Raw genomic sequence first — 16,531 nt, 5'->3', positions numbered from 1 at the left:
TTCAAGGATTCCACCTTAAAAGAAAGGACTGTGGAAGGTACTTTGCAGTCAGGTCACCGGCCACTAGCTGCTCCGGTTCCTCCACCCCACCCAAAGCCAAAAGAAAGTTTGATCGTGTGCAGCAATAAACTTGACATGTTTATTAATTAAACTATCACTTAAATAAAAAAAAGTGCATAGAAAATAAACATGTTTAAAAACTCCTTTTTTTTTTTTTACAACTATGTACACTTTTTACTTTTACATTCAGTCTTTCGTAGAGAGCTTTCAGCATTATTATTTTTTGAACTATTAAAGTATTTTCCTTCATCCCTGTCACAGGGAGTTAACACTGATGGACTTTAGACACATTTTTTTCCTTTTTTTTTTTTTTTTCTCTTTTTCTCTAACCAGAAGCTTGGAAGAACACAAGGAAAAAAACCAAAAGATCTGTTATACATGATAAAGTTGTCAAGAAATTGTCTTATTTCTAGAAAAGAAGCTTGTCATCTGTTGAGCTTTTGAAACAATTATTCAACTACCTGTATTTACTAAAGAGACTGTTAAAAGTTCAATAAAAGAAACACCACAAGTCTATTTTCTTGGTTGAAAGACAGAACTAGAGTACCTCGGAACAAGATACCAGGAAAGCACAGAACACAATTTTCCCCTAAATGCAGGTGGTAACCCCAACATTCATAACCAAAAATAGAGAAAACGAGTACAGGTACTGACTGGCAACATTCATGGGCAGAAAAAATCCAGGTGACACCATTTCTGCATTTCTCTCTGATCCTAGGAATGGGTCGTTCCCCGGTCCCTTTATGGTTTGGGTCTCCCCCCCGGTTTCGGAGGATCAGAGGAGCGCCAGACTGACACTTTCCTGCCACTACTATAGCAACTGTAACACAATCCTTATCTATAGTGTTAAGAGAATTAAAAGCCATGGACTGAACTAGGCTTTGTTACATGGTGCAATACTATATTAGTTCCTATATATATCATATTTATATTTATTGGAAAACCAAAACAAAAAAAGTTGCAAGTTTTCAGAGTGTGAGACTTGACTGGTATTCATGATTCGGCACAAAACCATCTGCTCGATAACCTTGTATTGCTTTAAAATGAAGGAAATGCAACATAAAATTACACCCAGCCCTTTGCAATGACCCGCTTTTCCTTTAAAAAGAAAAAAAAAACAAAAACAAAAAACCAAAACCAAGAAAAACCCAAACTCGATTTCTAGTTAAAAAAAAAAAAAAAAATCCCAAATCAAACTTAAAAGTTAACATCTGACAAGGTTTTGACCTTTAGTATTTTCAGATATTTGATTGAACGTCAGTCCTTTAGAAAGATACATTCATTAAAAGATTTTTTTTGTTTTTTGTTTTTTGTGTTTTTTTTTGTTTTTTATTTTGTTTTTATGTTGTTGTTGTTGTATTTTTTAAATCAAGGGAGCTGCATGGTGCTCACTGCGTTGGCCGGGGAGGGGAGGGGAGGGAAGGGGAGGGGAGGGGTGGGGGCGCCGGGAGGGGGTTGACAGAGGCAAGCGGGGTGGCGGACCGTATCCCGGCAAAGGAGTCTGGTTGAAATCTTACATCTAGCTGCCAGGGCTTCCCCCTGAATTCTGGTGATTGGTCTAAAACCAGGAGGGCTGTGCTGGAGGTGGTGGACGGTAACAGAGGGAGCCAGGGGACCAAGTTCCGGCCATAGGGTCAGCGCCATGCAGCTGTTCTGGTCACACAGTTGTCACTGGCCACCAGGAAATGCAGCCACAACAGGTTCTAGCAGCAAAGCTGTAAGGGAGCTGGCTCTCTCACTGAGAACTGACCAGGCTTGCAGCTGTGTTACTCCTTAGGGATTCGGGATGCCCCTTGGGGGGGGGTTCCTGGGAATGACTCACCACAGTTCCTCGGTCTGCACTTTTGTGCGGAGATTCCCTTGGTCACTTTCAAAACAAACTCGGGTGTTTTTGGAGACAGATAGGCCGTGTTTTGTTTTTGTTTTTGTTTTTTTTTGCCTTCTTTCCCTCTTGTAGGGAAACCTTAGCTTATTCCCCAAGTTGCTGGCAGGTATGCTGAATTTTGGCAATGGACTCGAGGCTGAGCTAGAAGAGGAATTACTCGTTTCTATGGTTGACGGGGAGTGAAAAGGCAAGGCAAACCATCTGCAGCTGGCAAGAGAAGGAAAGATGTGGTCCCTCCTCTGGCCTCAGGGTTTGGGATTGGTAGAAAAGAGAACGAGGAGGGGGCTCACAGTACAGCATGGCCTAGCAGGGCAGTGACTAGGTCTATTTAGCTGAGTCTCCCCCAACCCCTGACTGGCCTTTGGGTCTTTCTCAAGGTGAATTCACGACCCATCAGTGCATTAATCGTTTCAGTAACAAATGCAGCTTAAGGTTTTTTTTTTTTTTTCTTAAAAAAAAAAAAAAGAAAAAAGAAAAAAAAAAAGGAGTAAAAGGATTTACAAAAAAACCTCACACAGTGCAATAATAAAGGAGACCAGACACTAGTGGGACCCCTAGGGCCACCGTATCTTGTTCACGGGCAAAGGAGGAAGGGAGGCGAGGTCTGGGTAGAGTGTTTTTCCCCAGTCCCCTGCTGGCACTTCTCCATGATGACAAGGAAGTCTCTGCCATCCTGGCCACAGTGCTGGGCTCCCTGCATGACAGCGAACACAGTGACAATGTTCCAGCAAAGCCACCAGACACAGTTCTTAAGGTCACGGAAGAACAGGAAGCCCAGGGTGGAAGGCACAGCAGAGCCATGAGTCCTGGGGCAGAGAGCGCAGGGCTGGGTCGTATTGCTTTGCTAGACTTCCATAGGAATGGGCTTCTCGTGGGAGAAAAGGGCGCCCTGCCCTCTACTGGACCGCACTGCTCTGAAACCCAGTGGCCGACAGAGGCAGAGAAAAATCTGCTTTATCGTGAGTGGTCAGACTGTGCTTCAGTTTCAACGGGCTGCCCCGAAAGAGGGCACAGGGGGATCCGTGGGTTCTTTGCAGGTATGAGGACCTGGCGGGCAGACGGAAAGGGAACGAGGTGACCGATGAGGCAGATGGTGATGGAAAATGTCAGGTTGCCATTCAACTTGGTTGCTATCTCTGAAGTAGGGAAAGATGAGGGAAATGTAGATCACACCTCTCGCCGCTCTGAGCTGGTCCCAGAAAGGAGAGAGCGAGTGCAGGAAAGAAGGGGGGCACTGCTGTGTCAGGTACTCCCACAGCCTTTTGAGGAGCTTCAACACGGGAAGGAGGGGAGTGGCCCAATGGAGTTGGGTGACCTTCCTTTTCCATTTATTGTCAAAGAGCAAACCCAGGACACGTTTATGTCAACAGGGCACAAACAAGCTACACATTAAACAACAAAAGTACACCTTCCAGGGGGAAGTTGGGCAGGAAAAACCAGACTTTGTGTGTACAGCTGAATATTTTCTCTAACTTCATCCTATGAAAATAAAAAATTATTAAAAACCGATCTTCTTTTAAATTAGGATAATACCGCGGTTTAAAAAATAGCCTTGTCGTAAGTGCTTCTCCCTATGAAGTGCTTCTCATAGAAAAATATACAAAATATATTTACATTTATAAAACCTTAAATAGTAAACTGTAAACAGAACAGAGTAAAATCCAATGACTTAATTTAACAGGTTCAGGACACCGTCTTGGGGAAAGGAAGAGAAGAAACATTTGATGCTGTTTTGACCACATCCTAAGGAGTAATCAGGGCAGTAGTGTCATTTAATTTACTTAATCTGTGGATTTTGCGCAGGTGGCAGAGGTCCCTCGATACAAGGTGGTCTAGTCCCCAAGTTTTGGGCCTTGAAATCTGATTAGTGTTCTGCCTTCAACTGGACACCGACCGTTTAAAAATGAAGTCTTCCTATGTCTCAACAAGGGGAAAATAAAGTCACCATGTCCTAGGAAGGGGGCCCAGGGGTTTGTCCTGGTTGTGATACTCTGGTTGTTGCATGATTCAGATCCTATGTAAATAATCTTTTTCCTCTTCTAAAAAATCATGCTACATATATTTCTTTAAAACTCTCAGCGGAGCCTTATGAAAACTCCGAATTCTGTCTGGTTACGGCCAATGGCTCCTGTCCACTTCCCCACTGGGAGTGCTTACAGGCTCAGGGATCGGTTCGTAGGCACGTACTATGCCCAACAGGGGGTGTCCCTGAGCAGGGAGTCACTCCTCTCTACCACCCAGAAAGATCGGGAAAGCGGTGGGATGAGACAGGGGAAACGAAGAAAGTGGAGTGAGGAGAAGGAATGAGAGGGAAGCCACTCCCATCGTCAAGAAAGGTCATTGGCTGAGATAAGGCTCATGGGGGGAACGCTCCCACTTAAAGCCCACAGGCTCAATGTTTGGTGATTGATTGGCACAACCCCAAGACACCCTTTTGACACCAAAGGTGCTAAGAATCCTGTCTCCCAACCAGAAGTGAACTCTCAAGCGGGAGGGTAGGAGGGAAAACCACCAGACCTTCTCTGTTTGTTCAACAGATGGCTACAGGCTGGGCCCGGCTGGCACACTATCAGGCATCCGACCGACTCTATTATTTGGGGCCCTGCCTGACCCCTCGCGTATAGTGCTGGGGAAAGGGCCAAGGCGGGGATGGCAACTTCTCTCTGAGGAGACACTCGGGCCCAATCTCCCAACGTAACTAACCCTCTACAGGCTCCTTCCAGGCAAGTCTGCGCGCGACCCCACTTCCACTCTTTAACGGCGTACAATCAGAAGGGGCCCCAGAAGAAAGCCGGTCACGGAGCTTTTCTTTGAGACCTCATCTCTCTCTCCAGGACCGCGATCACACGTATAATGTGAACGTGGGACGTACGTAAGGGAGCCCGGCCATCACGGAGGCCCCTCAAACCGTGCCCACTCAATCCTGGAACTCCTAGCTGCTGGCAAAGGCCTTCAGCATCGCTTTGGATGGCCCCGGGTCCTCGTACTCCACCACCGGGGGAGAGGAGCAGCCTTAGTTTAGGAACTTCCGGCATTTCTTGGCACCACAGTTACAGGGTAGCTTGTTGCTGGCATCCTCGATGGGGAACTTATAGTCGTAAGTGAGTTCCTCCCCGCGGTAGATCTTGCGCATGGCAAAGATGACAATGTGCTTCTGCCCATCGATGTTGATGACCCGAGAGTAGCAGTTGGGCTCACAGGAGTGGTTGATGAAGCGTGCAGCGTTTCCATGCATGGTGGCGTCCACCACCTCGGAGTCATCAATTCGGAACATGTAGCAACCGATGCCCTACGCGTGAAGGAGAAAGGAGACCTTGTTAACTTAGCACAGCTCGGGCCGGGGACCACCTCCCAACCTTCTTCTGCTGGGGCCGACAGCCGCTGCCGAGAAGAGTTCCTTCTAGGAAAGTGCCTCCCGTCTCTCAAGATCCTTCCGTAACAACCTCCGATACTCCAGCCGCCGCACTAGAGGTTTCTTAATGTCTCCACGGGAAGGAGAAGCCTAAAACGTCGTGTCGCCATGTGCTTTTGGTCCACTCGGACAAACCTACAAAGATTTTCTTTGGGTACCAATCCTTAAGGCAGATTCTGAGCTTTTCCTGGGGCCCACCATAGATTTTAAAGGTGTAAAAAAAAAAAAAAAAAAAAAAAGATGTTCAAAGTAATAAAATATCCTATTTCTTTTGGGCTGTAGGGATCGTATTTGTAGTCGATGGCCCCTTTCCACATGCAACACCAGAAGTGGGCCGGTGAAAGCGGGCCACTCACCTTGCTGTCATAATACTTCTCTCGCTTGTCAGTCTGGATGGAACGGATGACATTGCCAGCATACTCAATCACCATCTCACCCGCATCGATGTTTCTCTTACAGAAAAGACCCCGGCCGTGAATGGGAGACCTAGGGCATAAAGACGGAAAAGAGATCAGCCATGGATTTTGCAAATCTGGTTAACTGTGTGAACACATGAATAAATGACTAAAGCCTCCTGGTCTGGTAGTTCCCCAGGAAGGACAGACACTTGAAGAGAAAAAAAGAATCTGGACCCACTTGATTTGAGGAGTATATTCATTGTTTTAACAAACGGCCAAGGAAAGATTTCTTCCACTCTATAACATACTAGAAGTAGCAGTATTTTAATGCTCACTATGTTAAGTTCCTTGTTCAACGCAAGGAAGTACAAGATCTCAGAACATCAGGTTCCATCAACAATAGCGAGAAAAACCTCACTTACTGAAGGGGGGGGGGGGTCATTCCAGCATTTGGTTCCCTTTGACTTTGGAAAATGATGTTTCATATAATTCTTTCCACAATTTTAGCCATACCTGTAGACACCAACTGCCTCCTTAGAAGTCTTCTTTAAATGCCGGAAACGCATGGGCATCGGCAGGTCCATACTTGTTGCCCTCCTAAAGAGACAGGCATATTACTAATGAGTTCTCTTCAGGAGATAATCAGTTTTGAGTCTTGGATCAAAGGTTCCTAGAGAATATGCCTGCACTGCTCTCTTTGTTCAGTGCCAAGCACAATAAGTGTCTTACAAAATTAGGCCTATAATTGGGGCGCCTGGGTGGCTCAGTCGGTTAAGCGGCTGACTTCGGCTCAGGTCATGATCTCGCGGTCCGTGAGTTCGAGCCCCGCATCGGGCTCTGTGCTGACAGCTCAGAGCCTGGAGCCTGGTTCAGATTCTGTGTCTCCCTCTCTCTGACCCTCCCCGTTCATGCTCTGTCTCTGTCTCAAAAATAAATAAACGTTAAAAAAAAATATTAAAAAAAAAAATTAGGCCTATAATATACATAGTACTTGACCATGGGGACTATGGTGGTACGTCCAGAGCTGACAGGGTATATACACTTTGGTTAAAGAAAATGAAAAACGGCCTCTTAGCGTTGTCTGAATTTCTCCTCTCCAACACATTTCTCTCTGTGCCAGCCCGCTTACTGCTACCTTACGCTTGATCTCAGCCAAAGGGCCAAGAAGCAATGCTGCTACCTTGACACAAACTGTATTTCATAGTCTTCTTAGATGTTATCTGGGAAACTGTGACGCGAGCAAACCCGCACAGTGCCCTGAACAGCCGGAGTAGAGGGGAGCAAAGAGTGTTCCTAACGACCCTTCAACTCCAGACTTACCGAGCGGACTTCAGCTGTACCTCCTCCTCCTCCTCATCATTAGGGTTGTATTCGGGAGGCTGCCGATGTTTAGAAGCCAGGAAGTTAAACATGTCAAATGCTGACTTCCTGGAGCCAAAAGATGAAAACGTGTTGTAACAGAAAAGCTTTAACAGAAGCAGTGGACAGCTTTGACGCTGGAAATCTCAAAGGTCGCGTGGGAAAATAATGCCATCAGACGTAAAAATATAGGGACCCGAACCTGCTTCCGAAAGAGAATGGAACTTGCCTCAGGTGAACTTCAGCCCTGGCCGAGCCATGAGGGTTCAGGGGGGGTTCGTTGGCCTCCTCCGGTTTGTGGAAACGGAATTTGTAATTCCTGCAGTGCTTGGCACCAGAGAGCTGCTCAATCAGGAACACGACCGCATCGTGAAGAATCCCCAGCATCCTCAAGCCGTTAACACCTGTCGGACAGAAGGCACCAGGGTAGTGAGGGCGCAGTCAACAGGAGACTGCCTGGTATTAAAGAAATGCTTGAGGGGCGCCTGGGTGGCTCAGTCAGTTGAGCGTCCGACTTTGGCTCAGGTCAGGATCTCACAGTTTGTGGGTTCCAGCCCCGCGTCGGGCTCTGTGCTGACAGCTCGGAGCCTAGAGCCTGCTTCGGATTCCGTGTCTCCCTCTCTCTCTGCCCCTCCCCTGCTCATGCTCTCTCTCTCTCTCAAAAATAAACAAACATTTAAAAAAATCAAAAGAAAAATGCTTGAGCTAGAGAAGAGCTCTGCCAGAGGCTGCTCGGGGGTGAACTGCATTAAAGACTAGCCAAGAATTAGCATTAACTAGCCATTGGGATGACACAGGCTCAGATCTACCAATATGGAAAATGTTCACGATTAAGTGAAAAAAAACAAAAAAAACAAAAAAAAAAACCACACACACACACCACCAAATTGTTTTCTATGCTCTTATGTACACAGATAGGTTGTATGTGTTATTTCACTTCATGGTCTTAATGCCCACATGAGGCAGGGGTCACCAGCTGCATTTTCAGGTCAGTAAATCTAGGCTCAGTGAATTTAAACACCACACCCGAGGTCACTGCTAGCATGACAAGCTCTGAACCTTGGACTACAGAGCTTCAACCATGATCCCATTTTTGTTTATAGGTTAATGGGGTAACTGGGTTCTCTAACTTCACACTCACATAGATACTTCCCTAAAATTTAAAAGAATGGCTAGCAATAAGCCCCTAGCACGGAACTCTCTTTTGTTGTTGTTATAGTGAGCATATGGAGTAGTACGCTTGAGAGGTGCTTACTCACTCAGTCTCATGACATTAATGAGCATTTCTGATTTTAGTTTACAAAAATTACACTTACTAGTTCTTTAATTTTTTTTAAACGTTTATTTATTTTTGAGACAGAGAGAGACAGAGCATGAATGGGGGGAGGGTCAGAGAGAGAGGGAGACAGAATCAGCAGGCTCCAGGCTCTGAGCTGTCAGCACAGAGCCCGACGCGGGGCTCGAACTCACGGACCGCAAGATCACGACCTGAGCTGAAGTCAGACGCTCAACCGACTGAGCCACCCAGGTGCCCCTACACTTACTAGTTTTTTAATGTTTATTTTTGACACAGAGAGAGAGAGAGAGGGGGAGAGAGAGAGAGACTGAGAGAGAGAGAGAGAGAGAGAGAGAGAGAGAGAGAGAATGAGTGGGGGAGGGGCATAGAGAATCCAAAGCGGGCTCTGTACTGAGAGCAGAGACCCTGATGCAGGGCTTGAACTCAAAGACTGTGAGATCATGACCTGAGCTGGTGAGATGCTTAACCGACGGAGCCATCCAGGTGCCATTATAAAAATAACATTTATATAAGTTGTGGGCATAGATGGTGAAAGTCCTTCTGAACTGTCTCCTTGCATTAAAGGGATGGGGCAATTCCACTACTTTGACACTAGAAATAGCTAATGTTGGGGGCGCCTGGCTGGCCCAGTCAGTAGAGCATGTGACTCTTGATCTCGGGGTTAAGTTCGAGCCCCACGTTGGGTGTGGAGATTACTTAAAAGTAAAATCTTGGGGCGCCTGGGTGGCGCAGTCAGTTAAGCATCCAACTTCAGCCAGGTCACGATCTCGCAGTCCGTGAGTTCGAGCCCCGCGTCAGGCTCTGGGCTGACGGCTCAGAGCCTGGAGCCTGTTTCCGATTCTGTGTCTCCCTCTCTCTCTGCCCCTCCCCCGTTCATGCTCTGTCTCTCTCTGTCCCAAAAATAAATAAACGTTGAAAAAAAAACAATTTAAAAGTAAAATCTTAGGGGCGCCTGGGTGGCGCAGTCGGTTAAGCGTCCGACTTCAGCCAGGTCACGATCTCGCGGTCCGTGAGTTCGAGCCCCGCATCGGGCTCTGGGCTGATGGCTCAGAGCCTGGAGCCTGTTTCTGATTCTGTGTCTCCCTCTCTCTCTGCCCCTCCCCTGTTCATGCTCTGTCTCTCTCTGTCCCAAAAATAAATAAACGTTGAAAAACAATTTTTTTTTTAAAAAAAAGTAAAATCTTAAAAAAAAAAAATCATATATATATATATATATATATATATATATATATATATATTTATTTACTTTGAGAGACTGAGCACCTGACACCAGGCTTCATCTTAGGACATCAAGATCACTACTTGAGCCAGTATCATAACCGGCTGAGCCACCCAGGAGCCCCCAAATAGCCAATGTTCTTTACATTTTTATAAAGTCAACAATATTCTTTCATTGCAATATTGTTTTTGGTATTATTAACAGATATCAAGACAAGGGTGTCTGTTGTGCTAGGATCACACGCAAATTCCAACAGTCACACCCTTTGTGCTACGAAGCATATTTAGAGATGCAACCTCAGTGTAATTTGGGGACTGAGTGTCATGCCTGGGAGGCTATCTGGGTTTAAATGTTGACAAGGATTACTTCTGGGGGATGGGGCCCTGTCTACCTTTCACCTTGTTCTTGCGGTTGCTTTTTCATATTTTAAAATTCTTCTATGTCCCTGATAATTTTTTGAGAAGAGTGGAAAGTTATTATTAGTTGCCTGATTCTTATTTCACTTAGAGAATTTCTAAGGGAGATCATTTGGTTTCAATGCAGGTAGAAGGCTCAGTCTTCAGACACGTTCTTTGGACACAACTGTGTTCCAGTTAGAATTCAACCTAAGTATACAACTCAAGCCTCCATTAGAAGAGCTTATAAGCCAATTAAGATAATGGCAAACGTCTTTTCTTTCCCCACACAACACTGATTTTCCCCAAGAAATTTTTTCCTAGGAATTTTAGATTGTTGTGGATTCCTAGGCAGAAAACGACACTGGAGAAACATACTTATTTCCATAGAAAGTTCATTTTTATGCTTAGGCTGAGTGTTCAACTCTACTTTCACTGGAGGGCTTAAAGCAAGATTAAATACTGTGTCAGTAATGGGGAGAACAAAGATGAATTTGAACAAAGAACGGCCCCCATTCTCAAGCTCTTGGCAGAGAGAGGCCAACAGGTACCCAAGTCACACACTGTGAAAGTATCCAAATAAAGGTACAGTATAAAATACTGCGGGAGCAATCTCTTCTGTTGTGGACGATTCATTCACTCATGCAACAAATATTTCCCGAGCACCGACTATATCCCACATTTTCGTTCCATCGTTCTGCTGTGCCAGACACAGCCTGGGAATACAGAGGTGAACGAGACAGGCAAACACCTGTATTTATGGAGCTTTCCTTTCATGGAAGAGACAGACAATAAACACACCAAAGGTATTCCCACTTTAGGGCTTTTTTCTGTGCTGTTTCTTCTGCATTGAGGGCTTTTACTCTACTTGTCGCATGACTCGCTCCTTCTTGTCATCACTCAGGCCTCAGCTTTATTTAATGTCATCTCTTCAAGAAACTCCTTTCCTGACCACTCTATCTAGAGGAGGCTCCCTGCCACCAGCTACCCACCCCGTGCACTTGATTTCATTCTGCAGAGTACTTATCTCTGCCACTAGATATAAAGTCGTGAGGCAAGGACCTCGTGGTGAAGGGGTCAATGGATTGGAAACCTTGGAGAGCAGGCCTGAGTCTGCTTCTACTCAGCAGTTATATCCCAAGTGTCCAACATGACGCCAGGCACATTCAAGGGTTCAGTAATATTTTTAAATGACCAACATTTAAGGGCTGAACACTTTATTCTACAATTAGTAGGCAACCAAAGAAGCTTCTGAGGTACTTCTGGGGACACTGAGGATTCACCACCAGGAGGAGACGGGAGACTCAGGGACCATTTAGAAGGCTTTCTGAGATTACTGGTGAGAGAATGACAAAGGCTATTCCTGAGGAAAGAAGGAGACAGAAGAAGGGAACATGACTCATACTTTTGGGGTAGAGTCAACGGCAGCGACCAACTGGATGTGAATGGCGAGGGAAAGGAAAGAAGTCAAGATTTACTGGACTCTTTTGGCTTGAGATATGAGGGATGGTAGGAAGACTGGATGAATCACAGGAGTGTAATGTGAGAGGGTGAGAATGGCTGAACAAGCCTAGCACGAGGGCAGAGTGAGGGGCAGAGGCTGAGGACCTAGGAGAACCCGAACTCTTTTTGTCTTTTCTTTTTCTTTTTTTCTTATATACAGTACGACACTAGTTTCAAGCATGTCACACAATGATTCAACAATTCTATACCCTACTCAATGCTCAGAAGATCTTTTTAAAAGTTTATTTGCCATCTGCTTTTTTAACAACTGCACTTGAATCCACTCTTTTTAAAAAATTTGTAAAAGTGATATCCACTCACGGAAATAAAGTGAAACAGTACAGGAAGTCCAAGTTGCCCATTTGAATTCCCCAGGTGACACTCTGAGGCAACCATTCTATAGATTGAGATAGAGGACGCGTGTGTGGATATGTGGGTGTATAACATGAACGTATCTAAAGGGAGTCATGATCATACCAGATACATACGGTTACAACCAGCCCCTTCCAATTAATTTACTTTGGACCTCTTTCTAAATTCTCCTGTTGAGGAGTATTTGGCTTGCTGCCTCTAGTTTTTTGCTAATACATGCTGGAATGACCACCCTCATACATTTTTTCTTTTAAATTCTCTTCCCAATCTCCCCTCTCCCAGTCCACCCTCGTACATATTTTTTAAGTTTATTTCTTTTGAGAGACACAGAGACAGAGACAGAGACAGCGTGAACAGGGGAGGGGCAGAGAGGGAGAGAGAACCCCAAGCACTGTCAGTGCAGAGCCTCAGGCGGGACTCAAACTCACCAGCCACGAGACCATGACCTGAGCAGAAACCAAGAGTCAGGCGCTTACCCCGCTGAGCCTGACTTAAGGATGCTTAACCTACCCTCATACGTTTTTCATGACTTGGCTGACACTACCTAGAGGATACTTTCCTAGAAGTGGAATTGTTGGATGGAGGGGCAAATGAGTCGAAAATTTTCATAGCCGTTGCTTAACCGCTCCTCCGATCAGCTGTATTCATAATTTATGTATCTGCCATTAATGTAAGAGAGAGCCTGTCTCCTCCATCTTTATCTAGATTATCTCCAAGTTCTGAATCTCTGTTAATAAATCTGTGAATAAAATAGTTGGGGCTCCTGGTTAGCTCAGTTGGTTAAGCATCTGACTCTGGATTTCGGCTCGGGTCACGATCTCGTGGTTTGTGGGTTTGAGCCCCGCGCTGGGCTTTGGGCTAGCAGTGTGGAGCCTGCCTGTGATTCACTCTCTCCCTCTCTCCCTGCCCCTCCCCTGCTCGTGCTCTCTCTCTCTCTCTCTCTCTCTCAAAATAAAAATGTAAAAGCCTGTTAATAAAATAGTTAATCATTTTTTATTTATTTTTAATTTTTTTAAGTATTTATTTTTGAGTAAATAATTCAGGAGGATACCCATAACAAAAAGACAGCCAATAACAAGTGTTGACAAGGATATAGGTATCAGATCCATCAAACACTGCTGGCGTAAAATGGTGCAGCTACTCAAAAAACAATCTAGCAGTTCCTCAAAGTTTAATTTTTCTTTCTTTCTTTTCTTTTTAAAAAAAATATTTATTTATTTTTGAAAGCGTGAGAGAGACAGAGTGTGAGTGGGGGAGGGGCAGAGAGAGGGGGAGACACAGAATCAGAAGCCGGCTCCGAGCTGTCAGCACAGAGCCTGACATGGGGCTCAAGCTCACAAACCCCGAGATCGTGACCTGAGCTGAAGTCAAGTCGCTCAACTGACTGAGCTGCCCACGTGCCCCAGTTCCTCAAAATATAAACACAGAGTCACCACATGACCCAGCAATTCCACTCCTCGGTATATATCCAAGAGAAATAAAAACAGGGTGCACCTTGGTGGCTCAGTCAGTTAAGTGTCTGAAACTGATTTCAGCTTGGCTCATGATCTTACGGTTCAGGGGTTCAGAAGGTGGAAAAACACCCAATGTCCATCAGCTGATGAATGGATAAACGACATATGGTATATCCACAAAATGGAGTATTATTTGGCAATATAAAGGAATGAAGTACTAATAAAAGCCATGTACTGACCAACCCACAGAGAATACTATATCCAATAGTGAAAGATTGAAAGCTTTCCCTCCAAGGTCATGAATGAAGCAAGGATGCCCACTTTCACCACTTCTATTAAGTAAAAAAGAGAAATAAAAGTCACCTAAATTGGAAAGGAAGAAGTAAGATTATCTCTGTTTGCAGAGGATATGATCTTATATGTAGAAAACTCTAATGATACCACAAAACACTTGTTAAAATAAGTGAATTCATCAAAGTAATAGGATAAAGTCAACACACAAAAATCAGTTGAGTTTCTATACACAAACCACGAACAATCTGAAAAGGAAATTACAAAACGATTCTATTTACAATAGCATCACAAAGAAAAAAGGGCTTACAAACTAACTTAATCAAGGAGGTAAAAGACTTATACAATGAAAACTACAAAACACTGCTAAAAGAAATTAAAGACCTAAATAAAAGGAAACATATCTCGTGTTCACGGGTTAGAAGACTTAATACTGTTAAAATGTCAATACTACCAAAGTGATCTACAGATTCAGTGCAATTTCTATCAACATCCCAATAACATTCTTTTGCAAAAATAGAAAAGCTCATCTTAAAATTCATATGGAATCTGAGGGGATCCTGAGTAGTCAAAATAATCCTGAGAAAGAACAAAACCGGAGAACTCCAAATTTCCTGCTTTCAAAGTTTATCACAGATGTACAGTAATTAATCAAAACAGTGTGGTACTGGCATAAAGACAGACATACAGACTAATGGAATAGAACTGAGTCTAGTAATAAACCGCTGCATATCTGGTAACATGCCTTTTTTTTTTTAAAGATTTTATTTTTAAGTAATGTGCACACCCAACACGGGGCTCAAACTCACAACTCCGAGATCAAGAGTCACATGTTCCCCTGACTGAGCCAGCCAGGAGCCCCTGGTCACATGAGTTTTGACCACGGTGCCAAGACCATTTAATGGGGGAAAAGACAGTCTTTTCAACAAGTGATGCTCGGAAAACCAGGTATCCACATGCAATAGAATGCAGTTGACCCTCACTTCATACCATATATGAAAATATACTATTACCTCCCCCCCAAAGCTAGTCTTCGATGATTTCTCTGAATTGTCTCAAATCTTTTCCGTAAGGATAATGGTCTTTATTTGGCATATTAGGTAAATTAAGATGTATAAATAAATAACATTACTTGTATACATATAAATAACTGTATTTATCTACATACATATAAGTAGTCAATAATGTCAGGTCCCTTTTTAAAAAGATGTTTTATTTTTAAAAAAAATTTTTAATGTTTATTTTTGAGAGAAAGAAAGAAAAAGAGTGCGAGAGGGGGAGGGGCAGAGAAAGAGAGGGAGACACAGAATCCAAAGCAGGCTCCAGGCTCCAAGCTGTCAGCACAGAGCCTAACATGGGGCTTGAACTCAAGAACTACAAGATCATGAACTGAGCCGAAGTTGGGACGCTTAACTGACTGAGCTACCCAAGCACCCCTCCTTTTTATTTTTCTTTCATGTTTTTATTTGTTTTCAAGAGAGAGAGAGCGAGCATGAGTGGGGGAGAGGCAGGGAGAGGGAAGGCAGAGGATCTGAAGCACTCACAGCAGACAGCCCTATGTGGGGCTTGAACTCAGGAACTCGCGATCACGACCTGAGCCAAAGTCGAACTCTCAACTAAGGGAGCCACCCAGGTGTCCCAATATTCCCTTTGAGATAAGGATATTGAGACTCAGAGAAGTCAATTAGCTTGCACTCAGTGGAATGTTGATAGCAAAAGGGCAGAAATGTGGCTTGTACTCGGTTTTTTCTCCCTCCAAAGTACATGGTTTCTTACCACCATTCCATGTGGCAGTTAAAGACATGGATAAATCAACGGAAATTCTGTCCTTTTGGCCAGAACAAAGGGCTGGCTACTCAGTTTGAGGCTGCGAACAAAGTTCAGAATGCTGGCTTACTCCAGGAGTAGGATTTTATACATATTATAGGTAATCAGTTCAAAACGACTACTGGGAGAGGCAAAGTACAAATTTAACTACAGTTCCACCCAATGACCACCGCAGTTGGGCACGGGACCAGCAAATCATATTTTCTTGCCCCCCAAATATCTCCCTCACAAATCTAAATATATATATAGTAAATTATCCCTCTCATTAATATCTACACTGTAGAGACATATTTGCCCCCAAATATCTCCCTCACAAATATATCTATATCTAATCTATCTCTATCTCTATACATAGATATGTATAATATAAATCATCTGTCTGATTAATATCTAGAATGTAGAGACAACTTTTAAAACTCAACCATAACAACAATAATAACAACAGGGGCACCTGGGTGGCTCAGTCGGTTGGGAGTCTGACTTTAGCTCAGGTCACGATCATGCAGTTCGTGAGTTCGAGCTCTGTGCTGACAGCTCAGAGCCTGGAGCCTACTTCAAATTCTGCGTCTCCCTCTCTCTCTGCCTCTCTCCCTCTCGCACTCTGTCCGTCTCCCTCTCTCTCTCAAAAATAAATAAACATTAAAAACAACAACAACAACAACAACAAAGCCTGATTAAGAAACAAGCAAAGGCCTTAAACAGAGGCCTTCATTTTTTCCAAAGAAGACCTACAAATAGCCAATAAGCCCATGTAAAGATGCTCAACATCACGAATCATTAGGGAAATGTAAAGCGAAACTATAATGAGATACCGTTTCACATCCCTTTAGCTGGCTTCTATCAAAAAAAAGAGGAGGTGAAGAAATTGGAACCCTCGGGCACCGCTGGTGGGCATGTAAAATGGTGCAGCCACTGGGGAAATTAGTATGGTGGTTCCTTAAAAAATTGAAAATGGAATTGCCATTAAAAAAAAAAAAACAAAAAACAATGATCCAGCAATTCAACTTCTGGGTATATGCCTCCCGGAAATGGAAAGCAAGGTCTTTTTTTTTTTTTTTT

At 44.1% G+C, this 16,531-nt stretch overlaps 1 protein-coding gene across 5 annotated transcripts in view; it reads right to left on the bottom strand.

Annotated features, from left to right (window-relative positions):
• Window positions 1–117: 117 nt before the first annotated feature.
• Window positions 118–16,531, bottom strand: part of KMT2A (lysine methyltransferase 2A) — an 84,667-nt gene continuing 68,253 nt past the window's right edge. For all 5 annotated transcript variants that reach the window (XM_047878083.1, XM_047878082.1, XM_047878084.1 and 2 more), the window contains 5 exons: window positions 7,344–7,518; window positions 7,076–7,183; window positions 6,269–6,352; window positions 5,714–5,843; window positions 118–5,234 (listed from right to left, as the gene is read on the bottom strand). In XM_047878083.1, coding sequence (XP_047734039.1) covers window positions 4,959–5,234; window positions 5,714–5,843; window positions 6,269–6,352; window positions 7,076–7,183; window positions 7,344–7,518 — 773 coding nt within the window. In that variant the 3' untranslated portion in view covers window positions 118–4,958. The remainder of the gene's footprint in view (window positions 5,235–5,713; window positions 5,844–6,268; window positions 6,353–7,075; window positions 7,184–7,343; window positions 7,519–16,531) is intronic.

The sequence above is a fragment of the Prionailurus viverrinus genome, chromosome D1, assembly GCF_022837055.1.
Source record: "Prionailurus viverrinus isolate Anna chromosome D1, UM_Priviv_1.0, whole genome shotgun sequence".
Lineage (NCBI taxonomy): Eukaryota > Metazoa > Chordata > Mammalia > Carnivora > Felidae > Prionailurus > Prionailurus viverrinus.
This window is presented reverse-complemented; position numbering and strand designations above follow the sequence as displayed.